General features: G+C 35.7%; 1 protein-coding gene across 1 annotated transcript in view; it reads right to left on the bottom strand.

Moving 5' to 3' along the window:
- The window catches only part of LOC107706496 (5-hydroxytryptamine receptor 4-like), a 24,362-nt gene continuing 9,451 nt past the window's right edge, over positions 1-14,911 (bottom strand). Inside the window, exons 6-7 of the mRNA XM_016510223.1 lie at positions 14,019-14,581; positions 1-475 (exon numbers count right to left, since the gene is read on the bottom strand). Of these exons, the coding sequence (XP_016365709.1) occupies positions 382-475; positions 14,019-14,581 (657 nt within the window). The 3' untranslated portion in view covers positions 1-381. The remainder of the gene's footprint in view (positions 476-14,018; positions 14,582-14,911) is intronic.

The following is a 14,911-nucleotide window of genomic DNA, read 5'->3' as shown; positions in this document are numbered from 1 at the left end:
TCTTCTTGGAAGACCTGAGGGTGAATAAATATTCAGCAATTTTCATTTTTAATTGAACTAATTCTTTTGAAGTGTATTTTCTTTGCCTTCTTTTCCTCTGTTGTGCTTTTCCAAACCTTCCCCATCTCCTTGAACATTCCTGGACATTTTATCTGGCTGCATTCATAATTTTAGGCTGTCTGATAAAATGCCTGCATGCTAACATCATTCTTACATAATGTAGAAGTTCTGCGAAATAGGCCTATAAACTATCTTTGTGATTTGTTGTTTCGCATCAAAAGGAAACTGCAATGAAGTGTCTTGATTTGACACATATTTCCTTATGTAGGCTGTTGTCTGTATGTTCTCCTCAGGCTGCGTTTGTAGGCATTGAACTCTTGGCTATGATGCACCAACAGACTCCTGAGATTCCAGCTCGCATGACAGAAATCGGTTGGAATTGACGCTGTACTTTCGGTTTTGAAGAAATGACAATCTGAAGACAAAGAAACAGAAAACATACTGTTATATTCTGCTTGGTTGGAAAGAAGCAAAGACGCTTTCTTGGAAAAGAAGCAAATGCAGCTCAATGCAAATTTCCTTCTTTTTTATTGCTGTAGGTTTTCTAAGAAAAGGAATGTATACTGTTAATGTCAATGGACAGTGAATGAAAGCAGATGTGAACAGGAAAAAGATAATAGACCAGACACATCTAACATCAGAGCAACAGATTCTTTGAACATATAGAGCCTTTATGGACTGACTTTGGATATGCAATTTCTAAATATCCCTGTTATGTCTTAGAAACATCAAAAGTTATTCTTCAGCTAAGATACACAGGAATCCTTTATGGGTTCAATCCGTCAGTACACTTTTTAGTTGTTCTTAGATTTGTTTTAGCTTTAGAGAAAGTATGGTTTCAAAGGATCTCTCTTTATGGTTTCATAAAAAACTTCAAGCAAACCATGTACGTCAATCAAATGCATTCCTCTGACCAAATTTAGACATCCATTAACATCTAATTAAACCATGTTGAAGAGTTTTTGCACAATTATGGTGCACATCCATTAATCCATTAAGAGTCAAAAAGAAAATGTTCACAATGCTCAGTTCTGTGTTACAGTTGCCATTTATATGACATCTGTGAATAATTATGAATTATAATAAATGTAGTTTTCATCCGAAAACTCCTAATAAGGTGTATTTTTTATGTTTTGCTTATACAGAACACATACTGCTTAACAGTTTTTTAAAATGTTTTTTTTAAGTTTCTTATTTATTTGAATAAAATACAGTAAAACAGTAAAACTGTGATCTGTTATTACAATTTAAATAATCGTTTTCTATTTTTATATATTTTAAATGTAATTTACTCCTGTAATGGCAAAGCTGAATTTTCAGTGTCACATGATCCTTCAGAAATCATTCAAATATTTTCATTTGGTGCTCAAGAAACATTTCTTATTATTATCAATGTTGAAAATAGTTGTGCTGCCTAATATTTTTTGTGTAAACATACATTTTCAGGATTCTTTGATGAATAAAACGTAATAAAAACTGAAATAGACATTTGAAATAGAAATCTTTTGTAACATATAAAAGAAATATATTTCCTGTCACTTTTAATCAATTTAATGTGTCCTTGCTGAATAAAAGTATTAATTTCTTTAAAAAAAAAATTGTAAAGCAACTCAGTTTGAATGGACAAGTTCATTGTCATAGATTAAACTGACCTTTCTAAATTCTTGACTTTAAAGTGCCCCTATTATGGATTTTTGAAAATTACCTTTCATGCAGTGTGTAACACAGCTCTAAATGAATGAAAACATCCCGCAAAGTTTTAAATCTGAAACTGCACCGTGTATAAAGTTATTGTCTCTCAAAAGAAAGAGTCGACTCTGAATCATTTAAACGAGTCGTTTTTAAAACAAATCCCAAGCCGTTTCATGTTGATGTCAACATGAAACATTAGCATATTGCCCGCCAACTTGTTGCGCACGCAGACCTGGGAAAACTTGACTATATTCCATATTAATATCTGATTTATAAAGCCCATGAAGACATCAAAACTAGAAACAGCAGTAAGTGCATTCACATGGACTTTAAAAATTGCTTTTAGTACTCAGACTTCAGCTAAAAGCGAAAAAGGTCATTTCTGGCACTGTTTGCAACTGGGCAAATGTTACATCGTCTTATATTAATGAGCCAAGCTGGCAAGGTTTATTATGTGTCCCTTCCACTTTTCATATTGTTCCTACATCTCTGGTTGAAAGACTGTAGCTGGTGCTTAATGTTAAAAAAGAAACCATCATCATGGAGGAGCAGAATGTGGGGCAGAAACTCTACTTGAAAACTAGCACTTGATCTGCGTTATCTCAGCACTACAGCAGGTTTTGGTGAACCTGAGCTCACTGCAGATCTTCTTAAGATGAAACTTCACACTTTTTGCACATCTACCCAGTCACACATTATCACGCATTTAAGCTGAGCACTACAAAACTCTTCAGCACGGACAGCATGAGTGTCACATCCCGTTTGTCTTGCATGAATAGTGTTCCACAGGGTTCTGTCCTCAGCATGTTGTTCATTTAACCATGATACAGCACAACAACAGCTGTTTGGTGGAGCGAAACAGCTGAAAGAATGTGTTTTAGGTTCAAGTATGCTGGGGGAGTATACTGTAGAGCAGTGTTTCTCAACCCTGGTCCTGGGCGCCCCCCAACACTGCACATTTTGTATGTCTCCCTTATCTGACACACCCATTTCAGGTCCTGGAGTTTATTTTAATGAGCTAATGAGTTTAATCGGGTGTGTTTGATTAGGGAGACACACAAAATGTGCAGTGCTGGGGGGCGCCCAGGACCAGGGTTGAGAAACAGTGCTGTAGAGTGATTGACTCATGTGAGTTGCACTCGAGCGAATCTTGGCTGAGGGTCGGCAGGGTAAGATTGAGGAATTCTCAGCCTGACTGTCACACAAGCCACAAACTCACTAAGTTCCTCATCACTTTCTCATCTCTCCGACTGGCTTTCCTTCTTAAAATTTGACGCAAGACTTGACCTCTCAGTGTACTGCACAAGTAAATGTTTTTTACTTTACTTAAAAAAACAAATTTTGTTAAAGGGATAGTTCAGCACAAAATTAAAATTCTGTCATTATTTTCTCACCCTCATGTTGTTTCAATGCTATTTTTTCCATTGTAAACAGCAGGACAAATTAATAATTTGAATAATTTAACATATGTGTTCACTATAAAATATTTTTCTATGAAAAGACCTAAGTCGAGCACCAATATGGTCCATACAACTCACAATTCGGACTTTTTTCCCTCATAATTCGGAGAAAAATGTCAGAAATGCTAGACATAAACCCAGAACATACATAACTACGTAAATTGTGAGAATTGTATATAATACTGTAACAGTCTGAATAATGTGAGACTGCTATATAATATACGTACCTAAAAATACACATAATTTCACGATCACATGGCTTGGTACAAAGTTCTACAACGCAATAAGCAAATTAATTTGGGTAGAATGGAAATGTTATTCTTCACTGATACATTTGCTTTGTAAATGAATGTTGATTTATAAGAAGTAAATGTGCTTCTGCTGCCCAGAATAAAATGAGATTAACCTTGAATGTCAGAGTGAAATCTGATTAAATTATTCTTATCAAATCAACTGTCAAAAATTAAAACCTTGTTAGCATGCCTAGAATGCCTTGCAACTGTATGCAGCAGGATTGTTGTCAGTTGTACATTATGTACATAATGGGGTGGATAATGTATTCAAATATGAACTTTCCTAAGGTCTCTAACATTGTGGGAAGTTCTTAAGACATACAGTGACTTTTTTAACAGATCACCCAAAAATGAAAATTTACTCACCCTCATGTTGTTCCAAAACTGTACGAAATTTCTTCTGTTGAACACAAAAGATTTAAAGGGGTCATATGATGCGATTTCATTTTTTCCTTTCTCTTTGGAGTGTTACAAGCTCTTGGTGCATAAAGACTGTAAAGTTGCGGGGCATAGAAGAGAAACAATAATGTACAGTATGTGGAAAATAATGTGTTTTTTTTACTTTAAACCGCATAAACACATTTCATTACACCAAATACACAAAATAATGTTCTTTTTAGCAGCATCATATGACCCCTTTAAGATTTGAAGAATGTTGGAATTGTGTTAAAATGTTACTTTTTCCATACTATGGTAGTCAATGGCTACCTGCAACTGGTTAACAGCATTCTTCGAAAGAAATTCATACAGGTTTGGAACAACTTGAGGGTAAAGAAATGTCATTTTTGGATGAACTATCCCTTTAAATTGTATTGCTGACCAGATGTTCAAATTTTAGGACGTTCTAATAAAAAAATTATCTTTAAATAATATTGCAGTTAGCACTCTGCAATCAACTCTTAACTATTATTAATCTCCCAAAAGAAAAGAGGAACCCTTTGGGTCGACAGGCATGCCTTGAAACCTTTTTCATGCCGTTCTCATGAACTGTTCTATAATAAGACTGAGATTGATAAAATCAGTAATCCAGTTCAGATGAGCTCCCCCCTTTATGAGCTACATTATACTCCTAATGTCCAATAATTCTCCCCATATGCCAAAACAGATTCCTACAACAGGCCAGGCAGGCTTTGAGCTTTGAAAACTTTGTAAAAAAGAGCAGCCTTTCTGTCTCAAAGCTTTTTTCTTTGACTGATCTCTGTACTCATCCTTAGCTAGAAGCTATCAAAAAATCTTTCAACATCCCCAGAGAAGAACACATACGAAAGATGAGGGGGAAAAAAAGAGAAGATAAAAGATAAATGAAGGAAAATATACTTGTATTTAAGCGGCTTGCTGGAATATTTATTTCTGATTCCATAGGCCTATCTGCTCTTTCAGGTAAAAGCACAATCACATTTGCGAAACTTCTACGAAGTTTTTCAGGCAAAGATGGTCCACTGTTTACTGTCAATATTGTAGTGATACATTAAGCACCATGATCAATTCCAAACTAAGCAGCTTTATATTGGTCAATGTGGCGAAACTTGCGAATCTGATGGAGGAAAATTCGCGCAGGGTTCACGTCCCTCAAATATCTGATCGAGAAGATTCCTCTTGAGATGACTGAATCGTCGTACAACGGTACTTTTGGGGTGTGGCCACATTTAATATTGCTCAGCGATATATCCAGTCATTCCAATGGGAATTCGCAAGAATGGGAGTTTTGCATAGGCGAAAAAGTTAGCCACACAGATTTCGCTCATGTTCACTGGTCAATGAGCAGTGCTTCAAATATCTGTACACTGTTGACAATGGACCGTTTTTTGCCTACAAAATTTTGCAAATGTTACTACACCCTAACTTCTAACTCCTAAAATCACTGCTAGGCCTACTTTCATGTACTCGTGCTCTTGATTTATACCAACGTACATGCTGCCATCTAGCGTCATTTTTCTCAGCTGTAGACAGTGTTGCCAGACGTACGATAATGATCGTATTTGTACGATAATTTTGATCTCTGTACGATGTACGATCAATAATGAAAAAAATCCCATAATGTACGATAATTTCGAAATTTCAGAACGTGTTTTTTCCAAAGTCAACCTCATCAAAACAAAGCCATGAAATCGGCTCATTACCGAAGCTCTAAATGGGTTGGTGCACACCTCAGGACCCTCAACATCTGGCAACACGCAGGATTCTGATGACAGCGACTCAGAGGTGGAGTTTGGACCTTCCCACAAGGTACGCCTATGGCCCTATGATTTCCGCGATGCGGAAAACACGGATGGAATTGTGGAATCCAGTCAACAGAATTTACTGTATAACGCGGAATGTCACAGAATTTGTCAAAGTTTGGATGAATTATTCAAAGGAAGGTCATTAGACTTAAATCGTGATATGGACTAGTATCTGTAAATATTAAGCCGCAAAAAGGCTATTTAAATATAAATCCTGCATGTTCTGTGTCTGTCTGAATCATAGTCTATGGTCTGAATGAATGTCACGCGGTTTTGTGTACTACACACATATGCTCACGGTGATTTTAGCATCTGCCTTCTCATTAATTTTTGTTAAACTTTTTAATAGATTTGATGTTGAATTGTATACGTTTCATTATTTAATTAGACGTGCTTTTGATTAATAAAATTTAATTTAACCATTTAAAAAGAAAAATTTAAATGAAAAAAAAAAAAAAACAGAATCCAAAAAAATGTAAATTTGGAATTTAAAAAAATTAATGGAATTTGGGAAAAATAAAACGTATTTCATAGGGCCCTAGCATAGTTATTTATTTATTGTGGTAATTTGAAGGTTGTGTCAAAAAGTTGTTGGTCTAGTCTAGTAGATAAATGACTGTATTCTGTACGTTTTTACTCGTGTACGATAATTTTCTTCCAAATACGATAATTTTGAGCTTCTGGTGCGATACTTGGACATTTCCAATCTGGCAACACTGGCTGTAGAGAAAATGACCTCAGATGATCTCAGTATTATTACAGCAATTGTGCTGCAGCGTTAATCTTTTTGCTAGTCCGATTATTTGGTACATTGTAATGGACTATTTTTCTTGTCTTAGCTGAAGCTAAGCGATTCTCTGGTTAACTCGAATGAATATTTTATCTTTCACTCTTCTTCTGCGTCCTAATTACCCTGTCAGGGTTTATTTTGCGATAATGACTGACTGACTGTACATTAACAGAGAAACACCGTCCTCTATTATTCGTAGATATTGATTGGAAACAGAATCGAATGGGCAAATAAAATCCAACAAGTAACTGCACAGACCAATTAGTGCCAGAGAAGAGGAACATCCTTTAACATCACTCAACCTTCTGCTCTTAAAGTAATTAAGTCTGAGTGCAGTAATTAGTCTATCTCAGTCATCTGTAACTGTGCCTGACATATAAAGTACACATTTAACATTATCCACTGTTCTTTCCTCTGCACTTCTTCATGAAGAGATTATTTAGATTTTTTTTTATTCATGACCAATTTCCGTTTTGGTATACAATAATAATAAAAGTGTGACTTGAAACTGAGCACGCAAGTTTACTTTCACAGCAAACCGCACTGTGCTTACTGTGAACTTTGCTAAAGATAAAACAGACAGTACGGGTGGTCAAAAATAAGAATGGTCCAGAGAATGTGTGCAGATATATCTAACCAAACAAACCTTCATTTTGATATCCAAATCAAACATAACCACATCGAAGTAGTATGATCACTAAAAAACATCCCAAACATGTGTAAAAAATCAAACCACAAGAGGATACGGATTCCTCACTTGCATCTTGTGCACATTCTGCATGAGAAAAGAAATCATACAAAACAAAACATTTTCAATACTGTCGGTGAAAATTAAAAAGAGGCCATATACTGAAATTCCACCTGGCCAAATATCTGTTGCACTCTTATGTTTAAATAATCATTCCCAACAAATTTGGCACTGCCTTTACACTGGATCCATATGTTCACACGGACACCAGTGGAACAAACCCTCTGGACGCCTGAACAATCTGTCTTTGGCATTAAAACAAGAAATACAAAACAATGTCAGAACTGTTTTTCATGCTGACTGGAGAGATATTTTCAGCATTTAAAGATCACAACTTCTGATCATTTAATCAGAATTTTAAAGCACTTTAAAAAAATAAACAACATTTTTCATGCTCACAATTACAAAATAAGCCCCCCAAAAAACTAACAAGGATTGTGAAATGTCTTGGGGGAAAAAAAGTGATCTCAGATAGGGAGCACACTAATCAATGTGACTCCCTGTTAAACCACAGGGGAAATGATTTAAAATAGATACGCATGCAAGACCCTATCCATTAGTCTGATGACCAGCTCATAGCCTGACCTGACATTAACCTGAAACACAAGGATTTGGTGCAGCTGAGAGTGAAACTGGTGCAGTTTTGACCAAACATGGAAACATCATCTTTAGCAGCGGGTTATAAGTGGATACCTTTCAAATGCTCATTTAGACTTCACAAGAGAAACGGTAGAGATCAAATGTGTTCAGGTTACTGCCTAGACACCAGTGATTATCTAATTCTTTTTTGATTTGAGCTTCTTTAATAGCTATCAAAGAAATTATTAAATTAATAAATGGACTTTAAGACTGGTGATATTTAAATGTACAGTATTAAATGGATAGACCCGAAAATTGAACATTCTGTAATTTATTCACTTTCAAGTTATTTCAAACCTCTGTGACTTTTTTTTTCCCACTGAACACAAAAGTAGATGTTTATATGGAAGCCCGTTTCCACCACTGAATAAAAAATAAAAAAGGTAATTGTGACTTTTTATCTCACAATTCTGACTTTTTTCTCAGAATTCTGAGATATAAACTCACAATTGCGAGATATAAATTATATAGAAAAAAAGATATAAAAAATGTCACAATTTCGAAATATAAACATCTCGCAATTCTGAGAATTCTCAGAATTGCGAGATGTTTATATCTCGAATTTGTGAACTTTTTTTTTAGAATTGCGAGTTATTAAATCAGAATTGTGAGATATAAACTTGCAATTCTGAGAACATATCAGTCTTTTTCCCCCCTCAAAATTGGACCTTATAACTCGCAATTGCGAGTTTATATCACACAATTCTGAGAAAAAATTCAGAATTGCGAGAAAAAAAGTCAGAATTGTGAGATAAAAAGTCACAATTACCTTTTTTTTATTTTTTTATTCAGTGGCGGAAACAGGCTTCCATATGTTTAGCACAATGTTCATACTGCTCTTTTCCATAGATGAATGTGTGAATTTCCAAGTGAATGTGACCAAGGGTTTTCAAACTCCAAAAATGACAAAAGTACCATATGATTTAGGCAATCTATTCCAAGTCTTCTTAAGCCATACAATAGTTTTGTGTGAGGAACAGACCAAAATTCAAGCTGTTATTCAATAATAATCCTTCATCTCAGCTCTCAAATCTCATTTACACTTGCGTATATTCAGATATAATCAGTTCTAGTAGTTTTAGTACTTTAACTTGAAACTTAAACTTATTTCAGTCGGTTGCCAAAACAACATTTCTCATTTTTAAGCTTTTCATCCAATATTTATATTTTATTTCAGCTTTATTTAAATGACCAGAAAACTATTTTTAACAGTTTTAGTTCTGTAGTTAACACTAATAACACAGATGATGGAATGTTTGGATGAACTATTTCTTTAACAATTTAGACAGAAGCTCAATGCTGAAAGTCAAACGAAGATTACAGCAACATTCCAGCACCTTTTATAATATGCTATATCTAATCAAATAGTTTATGATCGCAAGATCATTAATAATAATAACTATTTATTTGATAGTTATGCCCTCTATAGGCACTATTTGTATAGTGGGTTGCTAAAATAGTGCCACTTCGAAGATCAATCTGAGCTAATAACTGCTTCGGGAAGGAGGGAAAGCTTGTAAAGTACATTGTAAAATCGGAGACATTAACCCATTGCTCCTGTTAACCCACTCTAAGTGTCTGCGATCTTATTGGCAGAAACTAAAGCTACACAGTTATTATAGCTGACACCCTAAAACATCAGAATCAATATTTAAGGCCTTTACTGCAGTATCAAATTCATCACAAGGCAGAGTTAGCGTTCAATCACAGGTTGGACGCTTTTTTAAAAATGTGTTGAGACCGGTCTGAATAAAAGTCATGTCAGAGTGCAAGGCCGCCGCATCGCACAGTGCCATCAAATTGAATTTCTCTCTCTAACGGGACATTATAGACAGCAATAACAACAATGTCCTTAATCTAAGATAGAGCCATAAAACATGTGACCACCTTCATCTCAGCTTCTATTCAAGAAGTTATCAGCGAGAGAACGCTATCAGGATGTTCTCATTCCTCAACCATGCTCCTTATTAGATTGAAGAGCAACAATAAAACATTCTCTCATATGTTTTGGTTTTATTTCTTGGCTTTGGGTTTCACGGCTGTGTGGAGGATTTGATTTGACCTTGGCTGAACCTGAACGCTGAGACGTTTACCTTCAAGCTTGCTAACATGTACATATCATTCTGAATAGGTTTTGGACACAGTCCTGCATTAATAATTCTTGGGAAACAGCAGTGTTTTGTGGTGCCTGGTTCTGATTGAGCCAAAGGTCCAAAGTTCCCCTCACAAACGTGACGCTTTTTCAGTCACACCGAGCGAAACGTGAGTCCGGCTGCCACTGAACGGATTCAGAAAGCTCAACTCAAAGCCCTCCGCATGAGCAGAGAGCAGACTTAAACCACATGGCTAAGTCGCCCAAATGTTCCTTGGTAGGGAGAACGTCACATTCCAGACATACCTCCGGAATGTGTAGAATATGGAAAATGTGAAAGGCTGTGATTGACGATTAAGGTTTGCTGGATGCTGGCCATTAGAGAAGTCTCTATGGAAACAGAAGCAGAGAGAGCTGTGTCTTCTGACACCTTTTCTGCATCACCAATCATCAGTCTGATAACAAACAAAGTGGGAAAAATGCGGCGCTAAAATACTTCATGCGGGGATCAAGGCTGTAGCTTTCAGACAAAAAAAATCACTTCTCGCAGTGTATTCGCTCGTGTTGCACAAGGACAGATTCTGCAGCAGCCCCTAACAAAAGGGACTAAGTGTAACTCTAAATCCTTATATTTATAGCATTTGAAAGCTGCTTTAAAACAAAACACTGGAATAAGCGGAGACGTTAAAGCAATTAAGTGAGCTGAATGTGTGTCTTATAATCAGGGTCGTCTTATATTCGGGCCAATACGGTAATTTGGATACAATAATATCAACAGGGGAATAAATTGCAGAGGCGGGTAAATCGTCCTTCAGAAACGCCCTCTGAGATCATTTTTGACATAGACTGCCTTGGGAAAACAAAGATTAAATCAAGCCTATGAAAGTTAAACTAGATTAGAATCAAACCTCCTCTTTAGTGGCGTTTATTTTATTAATCTTAAAATGTAATAGTTAGTAGTCACCTCTAAATCTAGAAAACTGTGTATGTTTGTACTGTATATATTATGGGTTATTCATTCTGCAATTTAGGGTACATTTCATGTCCACTGATGATAATTATATTTTTTCGAACAATTTTCTTTAGAAATATCATATTTTATCCATTAAGAGAATACATAACATAATCTCGCATTTATTTTGTGCACCCTGCTTTTTTAGTTTGATTGAAAATGCCTTTATGTCCTTTCATGCTTTTTGAATTGACGAGTCTCGAGGGCAAAATAATGAATAAAAAATGTTAGCCAATATTATGTATATTAAAGGGATAGTTCACCTTCAGTTGCTGGTCCCCATTGACTTGCATAGTGTTTTTTTCCATACTATGAAAGTCAATGGGGACCAGCAACTGAAGGTGAACTATACCTTTAAATGTATTTAATTTATCGAAATACCTTAGTTTAGAAATAGATTGTTTGAATTTTATTTTCTTTCCAATAAGAAAATATTATATTTTACTCATATCCACAAAAAATTGTCAGTTACTAACCAAACACTTTGGTGGCACAGTAGTGCACAACACAACGAAATTTCCACAACACAAAGAAATCGTTGTGTTGTGCTAATTTTGTTGGGTTGTGACTTGTTTCTGTTGTCTTGCGGCTTGTGTCCATTGTGTTGTGCTAATTTCGTTGTGTTGTGGAGATTTCATTTATTGTGCACTGCTGGTCCACCGTAAAACACCCCCCTGAAAACTAAAAAATGGTTTATCACAAAACCATTTGTCCAGCATCATGTGATGTCTATGTTTGGTAGATTTTTATGGTTTGCAGTATTTTTATGATTTTAATTCTAAATAATGTGGTTGACCTGATCAAGAAAATACCATTTGGTTGACCAGACAATGCCTGCCACTGAAATTACGAATTAAGATTAATTGTTATGTATGATTACAATTAATTATTTTCCCCAAAATGGTAGATGTGGGGTAAATGTGTCAGATGCTTTGAAGTAAGCTGTGTCAGTGGCTCAGCTAATACAGTTCTGCCATCAAATGTAGGAAAAACTATTACAAATATTATTATTATTACAAATAATGTCAAAAAAATAGTTAGCTAGTTTAATATACAGCAAAATAAGACTTAAAAGACTTGAAATAAGATGTCACATGACTGGCCAAGAGCTTTGCAGCACACTAAAATCTAAAAAAGGAGACTACTCAAGAGCCACTTTACAGTAATAAAATGGGGAATAATTCCCCAAAACATCATTGTAACAAAGCAAATCATAAGGATACACCCATTATATTGGTGCATAAAACGACAAGTATTTTGCTAGAACGAGACGGCAAACCACGGAGCGTAGACATTCAGAGTACTGGCCTTAGTTATAAAAACCAGAAAGGTCAAAACATCAATGAAGTAATTCATTCGCCTGGGGTGGAAAACACACACAAATAATAGAAATGCACAAATAAAAGACGGGAAAATAAATAGTGGTGTATTTAAAATGCCTCTGTTGTTTTACGCAGATCATAAAATTTCAGAGCGATGAGCATTGCATGGTCACAACCATGTGCTTTTGTTTTGTTCAAGAGCCGCAAAAAGTGATGTCATCTATACTTATGCAAAACCAGTGTGGGGCTAATTGCCTTTGTAATAGCACAGCCCACTTAAAACCGTCTGAAACTATGAGGAGAAAAACAACTGGAATCGTGGAAAGACTTGATGCTGAATATTCTACCAGCTCTTGCGGCTAAACAGCTTTTCACTTTCAAAGTTACAGAGCATGTTCCAGCCGATTATGTCATTTTTAAGTGTCTTGTAAAAGCCTGTATGGTATTAGCATGTTTCTAAATGGGTTTTATAAAGATCATTTTTATGATAATGTCTAAGATAGTCTAAGATTACAGTGACATTATCATTTCTAACATTTTTAGCATTTTTCAGGCCAAGGATAGAGAGAAGGAGCAGGGACCCCTTGTTACATAATGTACATAACTGAGGGTAGCATTTTAAGTTTTACACTATGACACTTACATTGAAAAACCATTAAAATAATCATTATTGATTAGCTATATTGGCACATTGCATTTTGTGAGAGGGACAGGGAAACATTTAATGGAATTTTAGCTCATAACTTCAGCTTTAGTTGTATTTTTGTTTACCGCACATTACCTTTTTTCTCAGAAAGTATGGAAAATTAAATATTAGTAAAAAAAGTTTACAGTTTAGCAATTGATGCCCTGTTGAAGATCCCTGATATAGAAATTAAGAACTTAACTAATTTCAGAAATATTCATTAAAAACATTTAACATCAAAATCAAAAATGATAAATATACTATCGTTCAAAGGTTTGGAGTCAGTAATTTTTTTTAAAGAAATTAATACCTTTTTTTCTGCAAGGATATAGGCCTATTAAATTAGTCAAACGTGATTAATACATTTATAATGTAACAAAGGACTTTAATTTCAAATAAATGCTGTTACTTTCTATTCATTAAAGAAACTTAAAAATGTAGCAGTTTGCACAAAATGATTAAGCACCACAACTATTTTCAACATTGATAATAATAAGAAATGTTTCTTGAGCACCAAATCAGCATATTAGAATGATTTCTGAAGGATCATGTGACACTGAAAACTGGAGCAATGGCTGCTGAAAATTCAGCTTTGAAATCACAGGAATAAATTAAATATGAAATATATTAAAATAGAAAATTTATTTTAAATTTGAATAGTATTTCACAATATTACTGTTTCTTTCTATACTTTATTTTTGATCAGTCTTGGCGAGCAGACTACTTTCAAAAACATTACAAACCTTACCGACCCCAAAGGTTTGAACTGAGTAAATGTTTTGTGTATATATTTGTGTACTTCTGTATATATGGCCTTTAGCAAACAACTAATTAAAAGGAAAAGGACCTTGATGATGCAGTGAGTCCAACCAGAAATCTCCATCAAGAGCACTTTGCCAACATTCTTCCATGCACTTTTCATATATAAGGTTATCCTTCATCTCTTTTCTCCCCGAGAACTCATTTCTGAAAGCTCAGTGTGTTCAAGAGGGACTAACCGTACCTGAGAGAAATGGAGGTTCCGTTGACAGACTCTGAGTGCCGTCTGCTCGGACTAAAGCCCCCCTGTGGGGCATAGTGCTCATTTCCACAGCACAGGATCATAAGAAAGGCTCTCCGAAAAGCCCGGTTCAGAAAAGCATATAGGAACGGATTCAAGCCCGAGTTGATGTAACCCAACCAGAGCCAAGCGGTCCACATCTGCCAGGGCACGCTGTAATTGATGAAGGGATCCACCACGTTGGTGATAAAGAAGGGCGCCCAGCACAGACAGAAGCAGCCCATGATGACAGCCAGCGTCTTGGCCGCCTTGGTTTCGGTCTTAATGCGACTGGAGCCATGTTGATCGTGGTTGGGGTAAGTCGAAGAAGGGGCTGAGCCGGCCCGGTGAAGCGAGCCGATTCGCCGAGCGTGTCCCATAGCGGTGACATAGATTCGCTGATAGGCGAGAACCATCAGCACCAGAGGCACATAGAAGGCCACGGCCGAACACACCAGAGCATAGGGTCGGTTCACCATGAACACACAAGTCGAATTACGGGAGGAGTTGAAATTTCTTTGTTCGATCTGGGAAATGACATGAAAAAACACAGAAAATAAATTAAGGATGCATCAATATTAAAATTATGGCTGATACCAAGAACTGATTATTATTTTCATCTTATGGTTGATAACAGATAAATGGTTGATATTGCAATTCTATCCTATTTTGTCGCTAAAAACTAAAATCAGTCATTTTGAATGCTACAAGTGAAAGTACAGTATATGTTGTGATTTGCTAAAGATTACATTTACCAGAAATTAACCTTAGATTAAGCTTAAATTATTGTTAGATACTGTAAAAGGTCATCTACACACACACACACACACACACACACACACATATATATATATACA

This window comes from Sinocyclocheilus rhinocerous, unplaced genomic scaffold (genome assembly GCF_001515625.1).
Source record: "Sinocyclocheilus rhinocerous isolate Xijiao unplaced genomic scaffold, SAMN03320098_v1.1 scaffold1405, whole genome shotgun sequence".
NCBI classification, from domain to species: Eukaryota; Metazoa; Chordata; class Actinopteri; order Cypriniformes; family Cyprinidae; genus Sinocyclocheilus; species Sinocyclocheilus rhinocerous.
Note: the sequence above shows the minus strand (reverse complement) of the source record. Positions and strands in the feature narration are given on the sequence as shown.